At 45.0% G+C, this 19015-nt stretch overlaps 1 protein-coding gene across 2 annotated transcripts in view; it reads left to right on the plus strand.

The window, feature by feature from the left end:
- ABCA4 (ATP binding cassette subfamily A member 4) overlaps positions 1-19015 on the plus strand; it is a 109858-nt gene that overhangs the window by 83233 nt on the left and 7610 nt on the right. For both annotated transcript variants that reach the window (XM_039484729.1, XM_039484728.1), the window contains 11 exons: positions 9-83; positions 1348-1517; positions 2398-2575; positions 5098-5213; positions 11638-11785; positions 12841-12964; positions 13898-14027; positions 15004-15124; positions 16561-16623; positions 16732-16838; positions 18424-18565. In XM_039484729.1, coding sequence (XP_039340663.1) covers positions 9-83; positions 1348-1517; positions 2398-2575; positions 5098-5213; positions 11638-11785; positions 12841-12964; positions 13898-14027; positions 15004-15124; positions 16561-16623; positions 16732-16838; positions 18424-18565 — 1374 coding nt within the window. The remainder of the gene's footprint in view (positions 1-8; positions 84-1347; positions 1518-2397; positions 2576-5097; positions 5214-11637; positions 11786-12840; positions 12965-13897; positions 14028-15003; positions 15125-16560; positions 16624-16731; positions 16839-18423; positions 18566-19015) is intronic.

Here is a 19015-nt window from a genome sequence, read left to right on the forward strand (position 1 = left end):
ACTTTTAGGGTCAAGCCTCGATGTCTGTTGCTAAAGAAATGTCTAATTTCCTTAAATACATGGAAACTGAAGACAACATTAAGGTATGTGGGGAGGATAGTCTGGAAACACACTGCTGTTTTGGAGCCAGATTCCAATCTGTAGAACATTGTTGTCCGTAGCTAAAAAGAGAGTTTAAATGTTATGTCCGTTATGTATGCAGTGTTGTAGCTGTATCGGTCCTAGGATATTAGAGAGACAGGGTGGGTGAGGTAATATTTTTTATTGAACCAACTTCTGTTGCTAAGAGAGACAAGCTTTCAAGCTTATACAGAGCTCTTCTTCAGGTCTGGGAAACGTATTTATTCAGAGTGTCACAGCTAACTACAAAGTGGAGCAGGTTGTTTAGCATAAGTAGTTAATACATATTTCCAGGGACCACTTCACCTTGAATGGTGCCTTGAAATACATGCTAACTATTTAAGCTAAATAACCTAATCCCCCTTGTATTAAGCTGTGACACTCTGAGGCTATGAATATTCCACCCCCCTGAGAGACACATAAGCGCTAGTGTGCACAATGCTAGTGTGCATAGCACTATATAGCAGGAGAACTGCTCCTGCCAACATAGCTTCTGCCACTCATGGAGGTGTTTTTTTTATGCTGACAGGAAAGCTCTCTCCCGTCGGCATAGAGCATCTTCACTGCGCCGCGCTGCTGCAGCACTGTAAGTGTAGACATGCCCTGAGTCGGGGTGCTGGAATTAGGTGTGTGGCAGCACCCCCTGGTTTTAAATGGTTTCCATCATATACAGGGTACAGCACCCCCACTATAAAAATCGTTCCAATGCCACTGCTCTGAGTAAGTTTCCCAGATCTGAAGAAGAGCTCCATGTAAGCTCAAAAGCTTGTGTGTCTCACCAAGAGTAGTTGGTCCAATAAAAGATATTACCTCACCCACCTTGACTGTGTAATGTCTGTTTCTTATAAGTAATTATATTGGACACACTGATACATTCAAAGTGATGTTTAATGTAATAGTTTTCTATTTTGTTTTGTTATCCTGTTGCCATTCTATTCACTTTTGACGAATATCTTTCAGGTGTTAAAAAGCTGACTTTGTAAAATCCATTACCCCGTTGTTGGAAAGCTTTTTAAAAACCACTATTTTGGAATGATCTCACTAAAATACAGTGTGTGGGCTCCCCCTGCTGGGTCACGTCAGGTATCTAACAAACCCTCAGAGCTGTGCACGTTCCTGCTGACATTTCCCATCGGAAAGTAAACAAAAGGCAGCCATGTGGCCTCCTGCTACTCTGTGTTAGTAGTGCAGGCTGCTTAATACACCTTTGCTTTCTGGCTCTTATAGGTGTGGTTTAACAATAAAGGCTGGCACGCCATGGTAAGCTTTCTCAATGTAGCCAACAATGCAGTCCTGAGAGCCAATCTGCGGCAAGGCCAAGCTCCTGAGGACTATGGGATCACTGCTATAAATCATCCTCTGAACCTCACCAAGGAGCAGCTCTCAGAAGTCACTGTGTAAGCTGCACTTGTTTCCCTGGATTCTTTCAGACATTTATTTCTCTTCCTCTCCATTCAGCCTATTCCCACCCCCCACTTCCTCCCTGAGAGCTCAAACACCACATTGAAGCTTGAGTGGTATAGTTTAATTCAGGGTGTATGTTTTTATGTGCCATTTGCATGGGGTCCCTTTTCTTCAATTTTATCATAGTCAGAAGTTAGGTATAAAATCTCTTCTGTGTTCTTTGCCCGTGAGACTAGCTCATTACTGTTCCTTGCAGAGAGGCTCTTCCATCCCACCTACAGGCTATCTCCATTGGTAACATAACTATGGGTGTAGGCACGCCTGTGCCATGTATTAGAAAAGCCAGAGTAAAGGCATCATCATTTGGCTCTTAGGTGCCCACAGGTACTTGGTGCTGTACAAGACACACAATCAAACATGGTCCCTGGCCCAAGGAGCTCTCACACCATGGCATTTTCACAGCTGCGCATGTTCCTCATATTGGGTCTTTTATTAAGCCACATTGCTGAATGTCTCTGTCTGGCTGCACCTGAGTGACAGTACTGTCTGTAGCAGTCCCTGCCTTGAGGGGAGCGAGTGTCATGTGGGTGTGCAGGGAACAGATTGATCTGTGTGTGTGTACTTGTTAGTTACAACCCTGAACTTAAGGCCACAGAATATACTAACAAATTCCCAACGTTTGAATAATACTTGTCTTACAAAATACCCTTGTTACGGCTGGATGTTAAAATTGCCTGTAGTTTTCAAGGATTTCCTGATGGTGTTAGCTAGTATGGGTTGTACCTGCTTGTGCTGGCTCAGAGCTCTCTAGTGGCATTGTGAATTACTTTCACTCTTGCTCATATGGTCCCTCCCTCCTCTGCTTTGTTGCAGGCTGACCACTTCGGTGGATGCTGTTGTCGCCATCTGTGTGATTTTTGCAATGTCCTTCATCCCGGCCAGTTTTGTTTTGTATCTGATCCAAGAACGGGTGACAAAGGCCAAGCACCTCCAATTTGTCAGTGGTGTTAGCCCTGCTGTTTACTGGCTAACCAATTTCATTTGGGACATAGTGAGTGACTGCTAGTTGGAGCTCTTTGTCTGGAGCTATTCCTGCGTTTGGTTTAGCTTGAAACCTGTAGACCTGTTTAGTGAGGTAGATCCCAAGCACAGCAAGCTATTCATTTTTTAAAACATTACCTGGGTAGCTTGTACTAAGCACCTTACTGGTTCCTAATTCATTTCAAATGACTAAATCAAGTCTGATGCACGGTTCGTTGTTCAGCTGATGAAGTCAGAAGTGACGTAACTTCATGGATTTCCAGTGCATACAACTGTATCTTGCTGTACATACCATTATATTGTATTGTTGCAATATAGAATAATGCAGTCGCCTGGGCTAGTTTACCAGTTGTGCTGAGCGCCTGGCTTTCACTTCCCAGGCCAGGAGGGAACAACTTCTCTGACCGACTTAGGCTATGTCTACACTGCTGCAGTAGTACCATAGTGTAGATGCTTCCAACATTGATGGAAGGGTATTTTCCATTGATGTAGTTAATCCACCTCTCCAAGAGGTGGTAGCTAGGTCATTGAAAAGTTTTTTCCATCAGTCTAGCCGTGTCTATACCAGGGGTTAGGGGCAACTTAACTACAGCAGTCAGGGTGAGAAATTTTTTACAACCCCGAACAACACAGCTAGGTAAATCCAATTTTTAAGTGTGAATCAGGCTTAAGGAGGGATAGTTCAGTGGTTTGAGCATTGGCCTGCTAAACCCAGGGTTGAGAGTTCAATCCTTAAGGGGGCCATCTGGGGCAAAAATCTGTCTGGGGATTGGTCCTGCTTTGAGCAGGGGGTTGGACTAGATGACCTCCTGAGGTCCCTTCCAACCCTGATATTCTATGATTCTATGATAGTGGACTCCAGAAGAAGCCCTGTTCCAGCCCTTCTCATTTAAAAAGAAGAGCATGCATTAGGGTTGGGTCCACAGGGTGTATAAAACATGAGCAATTGAAAGGATCCTCAGGGGGTTCAGGTAGGACCTCACAGGAAGGGTGTAGAGGGCAGTAATTTAGTGTATGAGGAGAAGAAAATTGTCTGGATTTTGTACACCATACTGAAACAAGTATCAGAGGGGTAGCCGTATTAGTCTGGATCTGTAAAAGCAGCAGAGTCCTGTGGCACCTTATAGACTAACAGACGTATTGGAGTATGAGCTTTCGTGGGTGAATACCCACTTTGTCGGATGCATGAAGTGGAAGTTTCCAGAGGCAGGTGTGTGTGTTAATATATACACACACACACCTGCCCCTGGAAACTTCCACTACATGCATCCGACGAAGTGGGTATTCACCCACGAAAGCTCATACTGAAACAGACAGTCGTGCTAGCCTTCCATCAACTTTTAAAATCATTGCAAGTAGAGTTGTTTGTTGTAGCACTTGGAAGAATGTTCTAGACATATTGGCTAGTGCTTCTTATGCTATTAAAATGCCTTTCCCTGTGCCTAATGAACCTTTGATCATTCTGGTCCTATAGCATTACTAAAGTAATAAACACAAATACCGGGCAGGGGGATGGCTGAGCTTGCTGTCACTTTATCATCTTATCTGTATACAGCAGCAGTTCAACTTAGTGGAGTGAGGCCAGCAAGAACTGTTCTTTTAATCTAATTGATCTGTGTTTCTATGGCCCCAATACCTTACATATATGTATCTGTTACATACGTTAGTTTGCAGTCCTCATCCTGCCAGCGCAGGCTGGAAATATAAATCTATGAAGTGCAGTTACATTTCTGTTGTTCCCCAAATGGCATGAAATCACCACCACCCTGGACAAATTTAGCATCCTAGGAACCTGCTATGTAGGAAGAGAGGGAAACCAAGCAAGGGATTGTTAGGGAATCCTGAGGAATTCTTGTACTTGCATTGGGTTACATTGTGTCCCTGTCCAAACACAGACATGAGGGCGCATGAGTGAGAGTGAGGGGGCCTCAGGCCTGGTCTACCCTACAGAGGAGCCCCACTGCCCTGGGGGTTACAGCCGGAGCCCCACCGCCTGGCTGTCAGAGGCAGCAACAGACAATGTAAACAACACAGTGTCTACACGGACACTGCGTTGACCTAACTACATCAACCTGTGGGTCTTCGGCTGTCAGCTCCCCCACAATACCCCACTTCAGTTGGTATAGGCGCTCCTGGTGAGGACGTGCACTGCTGATGGAAGGAGCATAGAGTGGACACACGGACCGATTTAATTGCTGCAGTGGCTGTAGGTCGACTTAACTTAAGTCAACTTAATTTTGTAGCATAAACATGCCCACAGAAAGAGCTGTTGCAAATTACTTCCCTTCCCCACACACCAGTACCATAGACAAGTGGGGAGGAGGAATTGTGCCTCTCTGAGGCATGGTGCCTCCATGCAGATCACTTACAAACTGCCCCTTCTGATGGGCTGCCTGCCAGCTAAAAGCATGATCTAACCCACTATTTCCAATGCCCCTCAATTTAAAACTGTTTTGGAGCAGACCAGTAGGTCTGGGAATGTTTGCAGTTCTACAGGGCTTACACATCACACTTCTTCTTTTGCTGTGACAGGTGAATTACACAGTGAGTGCTGGTATGGTTGTGGGTATATTCATTGGATTTGAAAAGAAGGCGTACACATCTCCAAGCAATCTCCCTGTGCTTATTGCATTGCTACTTCTGTATGGGTAAGTCTTCCATGCAATTTATTCATATAGAGTCCATTAAGCAGACAGTGACCATTATTTTCATAAAGCAACAGAGAGTCCTGTGGCATCTTATAGACTAACAGAAGTATTGGAGCATAAGCTTTCATGGGTGAATACCCACTTCGTCAGACGCATGTGGTGGAAATTTCCAGAGGCAGGTATAAATATGCAGGCAAGAATCAGTCTAGAGATAGTGAGGTTAGTTCAATCAGGGAGGATGAGGCCCTCTTCTAGCAGTTGAGGTGTGAACACCAAGGGAGGAGAAACTGCTTTTGTAGTTGGTTAGCCATTCACAGTCTTTGTTTAATCCTGAGCTGATGGTGTCAAATTTGAAAATGAACTGAAGTTCAGCAGTTTCTCTTTGGAGTCCCGTCCTGAAGTTTTTTTGCTGCAGGATGGCTACCTTTAAATCTGCTGTTGTGTGTCCAGGGAGACTGAAGTGTTCTCCTACAGGTTTTTGTATATTGCCATTCCTAATATCTGACTTGTGTCCACTTATCCTTTTACGTAGGGACTGTCCAGTTTGGCCGATGTACATAGCAGGGGGGCATTGCTGGCACATGATGGCGTATATTACATTGGTGGATGTGCAAGTGAATGAACCGGTGATATTGTGGCTGATCTGGTTAGGTCCTGTGATGGTGTCTCTGGTGTAAATATGTGGGCAGAGTTGGCATTGAGGTTTGTTGCATGGATTGGTTCCTGAGTTAGAGTGACTATGGTGTGGTGTGTGGTTGCTGGTGAGAATATGCTTAAGGTTGGTGGGTTGTCTGTGGGCGAGGACTGGCCTGTGAAAGCGAGGGATCATTGTCCAGGATGGGTTGTAGATCACTGATGATGCATTGATGAGGTTTTAGCTGAGGACTGTAGGTGATGGCCAGTGGAGTTCTGTTGGTTTCTTTCTTGGGCTTGTCTTGCAGCAGGAGGCTTCTGGGTACACATCTGGCTCTGTTGATCTGTTTCCTTATTTCCTCGTGTGGGTATCGTAGTTTTGAGAATGCTTGGTGAAGATCTTGTAGGTGTTGGCCTCTGTCTGAGGGGTTGGAGCAAATGTGGTTATGCCTCAGCCCTTGGCTGTAGACAATGGATCATGTGGTGTGTCCAGGATGGAAGCTGGAGGCATGGAGGTAGGCATAGCGGTCAGTGGGTTTTTGGTATAGCATGGTGGTAACGTGACCATCACTTATTTGTACCGTGGTGTCTAGGAAGTGGACCTCCCGTATAGATTGGTCCAGGCTGAGGTTGATGGTGGGGTGGAAGCTGTTGAAATCATGGTGGAATTCTTCCAGAGTCTCCTTCCCATGGGTCCAGATGATGAAGATGTCATCAATGTAGTATAGGTAGAGAAGGGGTGTGAGTGGACGAGAGCTGAGGAAGCGTTCCAGGTCAGCCATAAAAATGTTGGCATATTTGTTGCCATGCGAGTGCCTGTAGCGGTGCCACTGGTCTGGAGGTATATATTGTCACCAAATTTGAAATAATTGTGCGTGAGGATAAAGTCACAGAGCTCAGCAACCAGTTGTGCTGTGGCATCATCGGAGATACTGTTCCTGACAGCTTGTATTCCATCTCTGTGTGGGATGTTTGTGTAGAGAGCCTTGACATCCATGGTGGCTAGGATGGTGTTTTCTGGAAGATCACCAATGCATTGTAGTTTTCTCAGGAAATCAGTGGTGTCACAGAGATAGCTGGGAGTGCTGGTGGTGTAGGGTCTGAGTAGAGAGTCCACATATCCGGACAGTCCTTCAATGAGAGTGCCAATTCCAGAGATGACGGGGCGTCCAGGGTTTCCAGGTTTGTGGATCTTGGGTAGTAGATAGAATAACCCCAGTCGGGGCTCTAAGGGTATGTTGATTTATTCCTGTGTTAGTGTAGGGAGTGTCCTGAGTAGATGGTGCAGTTTCTTAGTATATTCCTTGGTGGAATCTGAGGAAAGTGGCCTGTAGAATTTGGTATTGGAGAGTTGTCTGGCAGCCTCCTCTTGGTAGTCAGACCTGTTCATGATGACAATCACACCTCCTTTATCAGCCTTTTTTATTATAATGTCAGGGTTGTTTCTGAGGCTGTGGATGGCATTGCGTTCTGCACGACTTAGGTTATGAGGCAAGCGATCTTGTTTTTCCACAATTTCTGCCTGTGCACATCGGCAGAAGCACTCTATGTATAGGTCCAGACTGTCATTTTGACCCTAAGGAGGAGTCCATGTGGAGGAGTTCTTCTTGTGCTGTTGGTGGGTATAGCTTAGTGGGTAGAGTACTGAATTGGTACTCAAGAAATCCAGGTATAATAGTTGCTCTGTTCACTAGGGTGAACTTGGTGAACATTTCATCTCTCTGTGCCTTGGTTTATCTATCTGTAAAATGCACAAGTATACTGACCCTGCTTTGTAAAGTGCTTTGAGATCTATGGATGAAAAGTCCTCTATCAGAGTTAGGTACTAAAGAGACACAGAAAGCCTATAATTGTAGGCTGACACAAGGATTCTGTTTCCCAGCTCTGCCAGATGCTGCAAAATGGGTGTACTAATGTTTACCTACCTCACAGAGGTATTCAGAGTCTTAAAGGTGAAATTGGACTTGTGTGCTGTTCCGCTGCCTTCTGATGGATAAAGATCTAAATGTTTGGTTGGTTTTTTTTAAAGCCATATATTTTGTTTGTTTTTTACCCCTAGAAATGCCAGAAATATCAGATCTTGTTTTGTGAGGTTTAGCTGAGGTACTTGTTGGCAATCTTAAATATCTAGTGTGAACTTTTTCAGCCTCTAACTGAAGGGGTGGAATGTATTCAATCTTTAACAAACAGACCATTTCTTCCAGCTGTTTAAACAATTCAGTTAAATAAGTGTTGGCAAAAAGAGTTTTTACAAGACTGAATACAATTCACTTCCCCTCTCAGTTAGTCAGGGTTCACTTTTAACATCGCGATCCTACTAGTTCTGCAGCTGTCCATAGTGTCCTCTACATAAAATAGATCAGACAAGATCTGAATTACTAATGTAAAACCACAAGCAGCTTTTTATCTTTAAGCACAGGGCCTTCCAGGCCCTCTTTATAAACCACAAAGGAGCCTAGAATGGGCAGAAATCCAATTTCGCTTTTTCTTTAGAGGTCACCTTTAATGCACTAAAGATTGTCAAGCACTTTGGATGGAAGGCACTATGCAACTGCTCAGCATCATTTAGTGTCTGCAAAGTACTTGAAGATGAAAAATGTTATATACGTGACTGCTACTGTTTTATTTCTAGTCACTTCCCCATGCTTTTTCAAAGTTACAATTGTGCAATCACTAAGATGTGAGGTCACTAGTCAGGGTGGGTGCAAGGATGTTTTGCGCCCTAGGCGAAACTTCCACCTTGCGCCCCCCTCCCAGCCCTGTGATAGCTCTCCCCCCAATCCGCCCTGAGGGCCCCCCTCCTCCCTCTCTGCCCTGAGGCGCCCCACCCCTGCGGCAGCTCCCCCCAGCCTGGGGAGCCGTGTGGCAGCTCCCCGCCCCAGCTCACCTCTGCTCCGCCTCCTCCCTGAGCACGCTGTCGCCGCTCCACTTCTCCTGCCTTCCAGGCTTGCGGCACCAATCAACTGTTTGGCGCTGCAAGTCTGGGAGGGAGAGAAGCAGAGTGGGGTGGTGTTCTCAGGGGAGGAGGTGGAGCAGAGGTGAGCTGGGGCAGGGAGCGGTTCCCCTGCCGCATCCTCCCTTACTTGCTGCAGGAGGCCCTCCCCGCGCCCCCCTGCCCCAGCTCCCTCTGTCTAAATGCCGACGACAACCGGGGCGGCCGAAGATTTGGCCGCCGAAGGACCCAAAATGCCGCCCCCCACATGCTAGCGCCCTAGGCAACTGCCTAGGTCATTTAATGGGTTGCACCGGCCCTGTCACTAGTTAAAGACACCTAAAAGCATTTAATCAGAATAGTCAGAGGAATTTTACAGGCATAAGAATGTACTATATTAAAAGAAGTGTGTTTCTGTTATTTTAAAAGCATCTGTAAAAATGAAGAAATGTTTGCCAAAAAGCATCCCATGTGAGTCCTTTTAAATTTCCACATGTGACCACAGCCAAGTTTAAATGTGTCTTCAGAGGCAAGAGCTAGTGCATGATCCTCACTCCATCCTCTTGTGATTTTCTTTTAGCAGCAAATTCTGAAACTTGTTGTGAAACTTTGTTGTGAAACTTTGTTGTGAAATTGTGTCATCTACCAGAAATGCATGACACAGTTTGGAGCAATTCAGCACTGTTGTCAGTGCAGTTTCTCCTTATCAGACTGTTTGCTGCTCAACATTATCAGTATGTTCAAGAAGCATACTGTTGTTGCGTGGCTGAATCAACACCCGATATAGTGTGACAGTTCTTTGGGTGCTCAGAGCTCTGAGGCCAGGTCTACTCTACAGACCTCAATTACTCAGGGGTGTAAAAAATCCACACCCTGAGCGATGCAGTTATACCAACCTATCCCCCTGTACAGACAAGAATACGTCAACAGGAGAGCTTCTCCCGTCGACACAGCTATTGCCTCTTGGGGAGGGGGATTAACTATGCTGATGGGAGAAGTTCTCCTGTCGGCATAGAGCATCTTCACGTGTGCTACAGCGGCGCATCTGCATCGGTGGAGCTGCACCAATGCAGCAGTTTAAGTGAAGACCTGCCATCAGTCATCTTCTTACCCCCATCTCTAACAAAGAGGAGTCTTTTGTGTGGTAGTGGGTGTCTTCTCCCTAACACTGTCAACCCTTCTGCCACTCTCCCCTGGGCTTATGCCAGCCCTTCCTTTGCCAGGCAGGTTAACAGTAAGTGTATCCCAATCCCCAAATCCCTATGAATCATTCTGCAGTGATATCCAGCCCCTGACATTGACTACTCCCAGAAATTCCAGATTCTCTGCACCCAAAAGTGCAGTGTACCCCAATTTACCAGTTTGTCCTTAAACCACCACTCCTGTAAACCATACAGCACTTGTGAGCACTTATAATAAAACAAAAGTAGGTTTGTTGAAGAAAGAATAAAGATTGAACTAGAAACAAGAGAGAGCAGGGGTGGGGGGAGAACAAGTGTTTACAATATAAATCAGGAAGCTGAATATACATTTATCCATAGTTACCTATCCAATATAATAAAGTAGATTTCCCCCAAAGTTCAGTACTTTGCAGAGCTGGCTGGTTTCTCAATAATCAGAATCCAAATATTCATAAAAGCCCCCTGCCCTTTAAGGGTTTCTACAGTGAATGGATCCAAAGCGTCTTTCCCCACACTGTGTTTTAGTGAAGAAAGTCCTTTGTTTCCATTCACAGGCAGGGCGAACCCTGACCTGGATGCAGAGTTTTTTTTCTACCTGTAAGTGGTTTTGATTGTCATTTTCTCTGATGGTTTTCCATTGACTGTTCTGTGATGTGGCAAGGATAGACAATAGAACCTTGCATTACCTGGCTGACTGACTAGGGAGGGTGACAACTCCTTCTTGGTTAAAGGGGTCCTCATTGAGACACATTACCTCCTGGTGACTAATTTCTACTCCAAGTCCATAAAGCAAACTTTCAGTATATATACATTGTTCCTTAAATGTTACCTGTATGAGTCTTGACAAGTTATAAGCTTTCTGTAGATACTCTACATGTTACTCTTTATGGATCAATATCCTGTAAGACATGTGTTTGGTGTAGTGAGTCTGTCAGGTCTGAGGTGAGAGCTGTGTGCAAAGAACAGGGGACACTTTGCCAAGGGGTCTCTGTGTCACAAGTAGTGCACAGGGAACCCCAAGATGGGTTGCAGATTAAGTGTGAGATGCTAAGTGAACATCTAAGTTTGTAAAGTATCTACCTCTGCTATGCTTTGCTCAAACCAGTATTGTGTTAGTGTCTCACTTTTATGAGCTCAAAATTTCACCCACAATATTTTTCATAATAGAACATTTAATCATGTGCAATTCCTTCGCTTGTGTGCAGTTGCTGCCCTTATAATTACTAAAGTCCTTGACTGATGAAGTGTTAATGACCTCTATTAAGTAATTGTGTCTGATTTTTCTGGCCAGTTCCAAGGGTTGGAATAGTGGTATTTGGCAAAACCACATAGCTCATTTACTACATCTAACCTTTACCTGCTTCTCTCATAGATACAGAGTTCAGCTGTGGCACTCATGGCTTGTCCACAGATGTCAGGGTAGTCACCTGCTGTGGTGGTGATTGCCATGCAGGTGTTCTGTTCGCTTCACATTTGAGCAGTGAACAGAACTAAGCAGATGGGGGTGGGGGGAAGCCATTGTGTGGCAACCAAGCCTTAGCGTCTGAGTGAAATCTCTGATTAGTTCTGAGATTTCACCATGTATGGGGCAAGGAGAAAGGCTCAGCATATGTCTCTGATAGACAAACTAAAGGGAATACTCAGAAGCTGATACACTGTGTTTCTGTCTTTCACACAGGTGGGCAGTAATTCCCATGATGTACCCAGCGTCCTACCTGTTCAATGTCCCTAGCACTGCCTACGTTGCATTATCTTGTCTTAATCTCTTCATTGGTATCAACAGCAGTGCCATTACATTTATCTTGGAGTTGTTCGAAAATAACCCAGTAAGCAATGCTTTCATGGAGACCTTGATTTAAAGAGCTGTGCCAAGACAGCATACTGCACGTAAGGTGTCCCAGCCTAGCATGTGGTGGGCGACCATCTGTAGTAATTGTGTTTTCCCCTTCTGCTGACCTTTCTGGGACTGAATGAGTAGGGAAGACACTACTGGCTGTATGAGGACTTGGAGGGTGGAGAGCTCTGAGTGGAGCCAAAGGAACCAAATGAAGTGGGGGTAAGCACAGTTGACTTGCTGAGCTACCAGCCACACACACCAACGAGTGACAGTGAAGTGCTTCAGATCAAGCAGAAAAAATCCATATTGAGCCACTGCCAGGAGCCAGCTTCTTCCTCAGAGTGGTACATGTGGTGATACACTGCTTTTGCTTGGCCTGGAAGAGATGCAGGTTTTGGTTCAGCTGCTTCATGATTTCAAGTGCCAGCTTTATCATGCCCCCTGGCACTGTTATCTATCCATTCTCCTGTGTATTTTCAAAAATCGTGTGTGTGCTCCTTCACAACTTCCTGCTGTGATAACCTGACAATACAATCCAGTGCTGCTCAGCTTGGGGTGCAAGAGGCCAATGTTATGTTACTTCTGAGACCTATTCTTTCCCAGATTATGCCCATCCTTTTATAGTTATACTCCTGGCATTAAAGACATCATGATTGGTGAGCAAGAATCTTTCTGTTCAAGAGTCCCTGTCCCAGTTTATAATGGATGGGGACAGAATTACACATTGCCTACAGTACATGCAATAATATTCCAGTGTGAAGAAAACATTTCTTTTCTCACTGGTATTTTTTTCCACATAAAACTCCCTGTTAATTTGCTTCATTTGCTAGAATCATCCTACTACAAACTATACCCCTCTGTTCTATTTTGCAAATCTTTGGTGCACAGACTGAGACACTAACATCATCTCTGTCTTCAGAGCAGAGAAGACCTAATTTCACTGATATGACAGAGAACTGAACATTCATTTCACTGTTTTCTTAAAGGAAATGCTTTAAGATGCCTGGGTTTCACTCCATGTGTGATATTATTTCTGTATGTTAGTCTTTGCAGAAATTCAATAATACGTTGAAAAATATGCTGATAATCTTCCCACATTTCTGCCTGGGCCGTGGACTCATTGACCTAGCCATGAACCAAGCCGTGACAGATGTCTATGCCAGATTTGGTAAGTAATAGCTAGCAACTTCAAGGGATGTTTTGAAACCAATGCTGGGCATGTCCATACCAGGGCTAAGATATATAAGTGTTGGAATCGGAGGACTGGTGGCTATTTCTCAAATTTCCAACTTTTTCATGTCCATGTGTGTATCATGAATGGTCAGAACAAAAGTTCAACCTTCTAAAGGAGTTGCAATACACCAATACAACTTTAAGTGCTGCATGGGGGTATGGCCTATATCAGTAGCCTGTGCCCTAAGTGAAACCATTTCTACTGTACTTGAATTCTGATCTGCCTTCATTTTTTGCCCTTTCATAGTGGGTGGGTTTGGGAAGACAGAAACACTAACATCCTCTACCAGACTGCAGGGCTTTGAAGACTGGCATTGAAACTAATAGGTGAAGTCATTGCTCTCCTGGCATTGAGCTACCTGATCCCCCTAGATAATCATAACTGGGATATATGTCTGCAATGTTAATCGCTATCTGCTATTTTGATAGCCCTCGTACTAATTTTAAAAATGGCTGAATTTCTTTAAATGCCCCCCCTGTGGTGCTGTGGCTGTCTTTGATAAAAGAGACCTTCTTGCTGGAAAGGCAGTGATATATCAACACAAAGTTTATTAATTTTTACTGAGAAAGGAAAATTGCCACCAGAATACCCCAGGCAAATGTCTAGATATGATCTGCCACTGACCTCATATCTATGGAGACAGCATTCATTTTCGCTCCCACATATCAGTGCCTTTAGAATTTGGTTTTGAGTTTTCAATAAGAGTCTTTATTAGGACATCCTGGAAAATTGCAGACATTGCCTGGTAATGATCACATAAATTACAGATTTGCATCTGAAGTTATTACACTAATGGGTTTTGTTCTGAGGAGCTGTGCTGGGTTTGGGCTATATTTCACTTTGCTTTCTCGTGATTTCACTCCAAAGGTGAGAAGCATGTCTTGAATCCATTCCAGTGGGATTTTGTTGGAAAGAACCTGGTTGCCATGGCAGTTGAAGGAGTTGTATACTTTGTTCTGAATCTCCTTATGCAGCGTCATCTGATCCCCACAAGATGGTATGTTCAAAAACCCTTGGACTCAGAGATAACAAAAAACTTTCATACAAGCTTAACAAATTTAGCGTCTTAGTTATCCACTGTGATGCCTTTTCTCTCCTGGAAGTCTCATGTTTGTGGTGGCTTTACAAGAGTCACCCTATTTACTTTGGCATCATCGTTAGTCACTAGGGCCCTGATTCAGGGAAGCATTTAAGAATCCACTTAAGTCCCATTAACTTCATTACTTCTGTGGGATTTAAGTAGATGCTTATTTGCTCTCCTAAAACAGGAATGTTTTTCTGAATCAGAGTTTCAGGGTGAACTTATTGTATTAGGTAAACTGTGGTATTTAGTCCAAAGTGAACTTTTAAAGCTTCTGAGTGACTTAAATGCTGATGAAAGGTGCTGGCCAGGAAGTCCCATGGACTGCAGCCCTCTGTTTATGCACAGCTCAGTTACAGCATGAGCAGCAGCTTCCCACACTGCTTCTTAAAACTGCCCCAGTCCCACCAGGGAAGTTTCCTCCAGGGGTGAGAGTGTAATTCATTCTCAGATGTGAATGCCAACAAGGGTTCCAAAGGGTGCAGTTTATGAAGATATAGTCTCACATGGACAGTTTTCCATTAAGAACTGGACTGAGACCATCAGCTCTGTATACCTAGGGCACCAAACAGTAAAGGCTTTGACTGAGCACTGAGTTGTGTCAGATTCAAACTACTGATGGAGGAGTGAACAGACCCATGTCCCATTGCAAACCCCCTTGATCCACCAAGACCCATGTGTTCACAGTACTTGGGGTTTAAGATTGAGAAGTCTCTTCAAATCCAAGAGTGCTTCAGCTAATGTCATATTATAAAACTAAGGTCTTCTCTCTTCCACTAGTCACATTTCCTGACAATCATCTAACCATGATTTCAGGCTCTGCTATTGTAATTTTATTGTGCCCCATACTGTTCATATTTTATTTTTCAATTAATCTGTTGCATTTCTTTAGGTTTTCTGAGCCTGCTAAATTGCCTATTAATGATGAAGATGAGGATGTTGCAGAAGAAAGACAAAGAATTATGAATGGAGGAAACAAAACAGATATATTAACATTACAAGAACTGACCAAGGTAATATTTTGAGAATTCTAAAATGTATGTTTGCTTTAGTTAGAAACTCATCTGGGATGCAGTCTACTGACAGAATATTGTTCCAGAATGCACTTGAACAAGTGGACAATATAGTTTTCAAAATCAATAACATTTTTAAAGCAAGGTCTTATACTTTTACTTGCCTACTGCCCTCTGATCAAACAAATCAAACCAAAGTCAGGGATTTTGATATAGAAAAGTCCAGTATGGACAGGACAAGCTTCCCTACTCACTCCTTGGCTAAAGTGCCTACGCTACCTGTCACCCATCCACCCAACCTAACCCTATCCAAGATCTACCATCTCCCCTAGACTGTCATTCCCCACCTAGCCCTTCATTATGGGCTGTTTGGTTTCCATTTGCGAATCCCAGTCTCCACCTTTTTCCCATTTAGCTGGTTTCACATTATAAGACTAGGAGACTCTTACAGGGTATGAGTCGGGGTATGTGATTGCAGCACATGCATGGACATACACAAACTAGCTTTAATCTAGCTAGTTCAGGTCCCAGAGCAGTGAAGCCATGGCAGCATGGGCTTCAGTTTGGACTGTACAAGCAGGGGCGGCTCCAGGCCCCAGCACGCCAAGTGCGTGCTTGGTGCGGCATGCCGCGGGGGGAGAGGTGTGCTGCCGGTCGCCGGGAGGGCGGCAGGTGGCTCCGGTGGAGTGCCTGCGGAGGGTCCGCTGGTCCCGCGGCTTCGGTGGAGCATCCGCAGGCGTGCCTGCGGGAGGTCCACCAGAGCCGCGGGACCGGCGACTGGCAGAGCGCCCCCCGCAGCATGCCGCCGTGCTTGGGGCGGCGAAATTGCTAGAGCCGCCCCTGTGTACAAGCCCACCTGGGACCCTGGGTAATTAGGCAGCCAGCCTGTGCTGAAGTCCAGCTAGCTCAAGTAAGTCTACATGTGTTGCGATCACACATCCTGATGGCAGTGTAGACAGACCCACTGGATGGTGCTAGCTAATCTTCTCTCCAAGGATTGAAATCATCTGCATGATGTTCTCAGCCCTTAGCCCCAGCCTGAGGAGCAGACGTCAAGATGTCATACCCATTGCTTTAGCCCTATGAATGGAAGTACTGCATCATTCCTCATAGTTTTAATTTCCTTTATTGTTCCATCTTGTTTGGTACATCAGAGACATTTTGTTACAGTGCAGATTCTGGGAGCTGCCGCCATACTGCCTAGAGCTGGACTAGCAGGTTAGATAAAGATGATAATGGGTAAAATGATTCCTAAATAGGGCAAATGTTTGACTCAGTGGAATGTTTGCACATTTTAATTGTTCTAAGATTATATTTTATTCTTGTCAAGCATTTGCAGTCCCCTAACTCCAACGTTAATAAACTGTGAAGTTCAGAGGATTCCCTCTGCTGTAGATGTCTTGTAATAGGAATTTTTATTTCTTCTCTCATTCTAGATTTATGCAGGTAGACACAGGCCAGCAGTAGACAGACTCTGTGTTGGCGTTCGTCCGGGAGAGGTGGGTCGTTCAATAGCTATAGATCACACTTCATAGATCGATTCATATTTCATGAGCCCATTGATTTTCAAGTGGAAATACTTAAGACTGATCAATTTTATAATTTAGTGCTTTGGTCTCCTGGGAGTGAATGGAGCTGGCAAGACGACAACCTTCAAAATGCTGACTGGGGATACTGACGTGACATCTGGAGATGCTGTAGTGGCTGGCAACAGGTAACCTCTTTAAAACACCACAAGAGCCCAGTTACCAATTGATGTGTCCAGGGACGGCTCTAGGAATTGCGTCGCCCCAAGCAGGGCGGCATGCCGCGGGGGGCGCTCTGGCGGTCGCCGGTCCCGCAGCTCCGGTGGACCTCCTGCAGACGTGCCTGGAGGGGGTCCGCTGATCCCGTGGCTCTGGTGGATCTCCCGCAGGCATGCCTGCAGATGCTCCACCGAAGCCGCGGGACCAGCGGACCCTCCGCAGGCACGTCTGCGGGAGGTCCACCAAAGCCGCGGGTCCACCGGAGCCGCCTGCTGCCCTCCCGTGGCATGCCGCCCCAAGCGCGCGCTTGGCGCGCTGGGGTCTGGAGCCGGCCCTGGATGTGTCTACATCACAGAAGCCATTGCTACAGCTGGCACTCACTGGCAACCTGTGTTGACAGTCTCAGCAGATACAGAGGGTGTGGAGAAGTTTGTACTGCCATTGCCCTTGCTGTACCTGTCCTGTGGATAGAGGGCTTCACCCTGAATCAGATCAATTAAGAGTCTAGCAAAATGAAGCTGCCGTATTTGAGAAGTTCTGAATTTCTTTTGCTCTGCGGTGACAGCTGCTTGCAAGATCCTAGGGCGGTTTAGACTGAAAAATGAACAAAAACAGATACAGGAACTCACTGAATGTTTTTTGTTGTGACTGATTTTGTGTTAGAAGATTTGTGACTAATTAATGTAATTGCTAGAGATGAGACTAAGCAACAAAAATCAACTCGTTTTTGAGCTCCCCTAGGTATGGGGGTATTCAGATCCAGATAAGGGTCTGCACCCTCTAACGTCTAGGTGTGTTTAGACCTGGGGGTAGGGACTTGGGGCCCATCTCTGGCGATTTCTAGCTCTTGCTTAAATTGCATTAGGGTGACACTGTGAATGGATATTTCATGATCTGGCAGTTTGAATGTTTCATTGTGCTGTAGAGATCTTTCTTTCCACATGGAATGCCATAGCTCTTTATGAATGTTTGATGTTTAATGCTTCGGCCCATACGGCAAACCCTAACTCACAAACGGCAGAGGCCGACAGTAACTCAGGCCACAAGAAATTATCTTTTATTTCACTTCTCCCTCCATTATCTCCCTACCCAGAAGCAAAGTCAGCACTGTTTCCTACTTACGGACACCCGGACACCGGAGGAGGCACTCTGAGATTAAACTGCCTGATTTGTTATCTAGAAATAAACACCATTAGCAAAATACAATTTGCTGAGTGGCTGCTTGAATAGGAGCTAACTTTATTTGCCTTTAAGTCAACTTATACAACACGATTTAACTGCAGCAGAAAAAACAGGGGAGGGGAAAGGGTGGCTTTACACTCTTAGTAGGGATGATTAGACTTTATTCACCACAATCCAGCCATCATACAGTAGAGCACCTGCTCTGCAGCTGAACATTTAGCAAGGTCTTACACTGTGAAATTCATTTCTAGGCTGGTTTCACTAATGAGAATGATGTTGCCCACGGTAAAAAGGACAGCTGTTTCTCTATCTCAGACCTAGCTATTAGTATTTCTACAGTCGTCAGACTTTGCTTTTTCCTTCTTTCTCCAGTATATTGACCCACATTTCTAATGTCCATCAAAACATGGGCTACTGTCCACAATTTGATGCTATTGATGACCTCCTCACAGGCCGGGAACACCTCCATCTCTATGCACGCCTGCGAGGGATCCCTGCTGAGGAAATCGAGAGGGTACGAACAGTCTCTTCTTCATCAGCTTTCTTGGTTATGATAAATATTTTAGACATTTGGTTGGGTCCCTCTAATACCCAGGACAATAATTTTAAATTTGGCTTGACTTTCTGTGCCTTGAAATTCTGGGTGCAGTTCATGTCATTTGGACAGCTAAGTTCATTATTGCACCAGAAATCCCGGTACCTAATCATCCTGGAGGCATGAACTGAACCTGCAAAAGTGAGGGATTAAAAACAGAAACCTGACTAAGGCTTGCCAAAAATGTGGAATGAAAAGCAGATTCTAAAGGGAAAAATTAGCATGTTGTGAAGAAGCAGAATTTTACCCATCATCACAAACAGTCGTGCTCACTGATGGACTCACGCTAATTCCAGTTCTGAAATACATGTGCTAAAAGATGAGGTTTTGCTGTGGCTCTGCCTAGCAATGGCAAGTGTGCGGCTGTCA

This window comes from Mauremys reevesii, linkage group 8 (assembly GCF_016161935.1).
Source record: "Mauremys reevesii isolate NIE-2019 linkage group 8, ASM1616193v1, whole genome shotgun sequence".
Classification (NCBI taxonomy): Eukaryota; Metazoa; Chordata; order Testudines; family Geoemydidae; genus Mauremys; species Mauremys reevesii.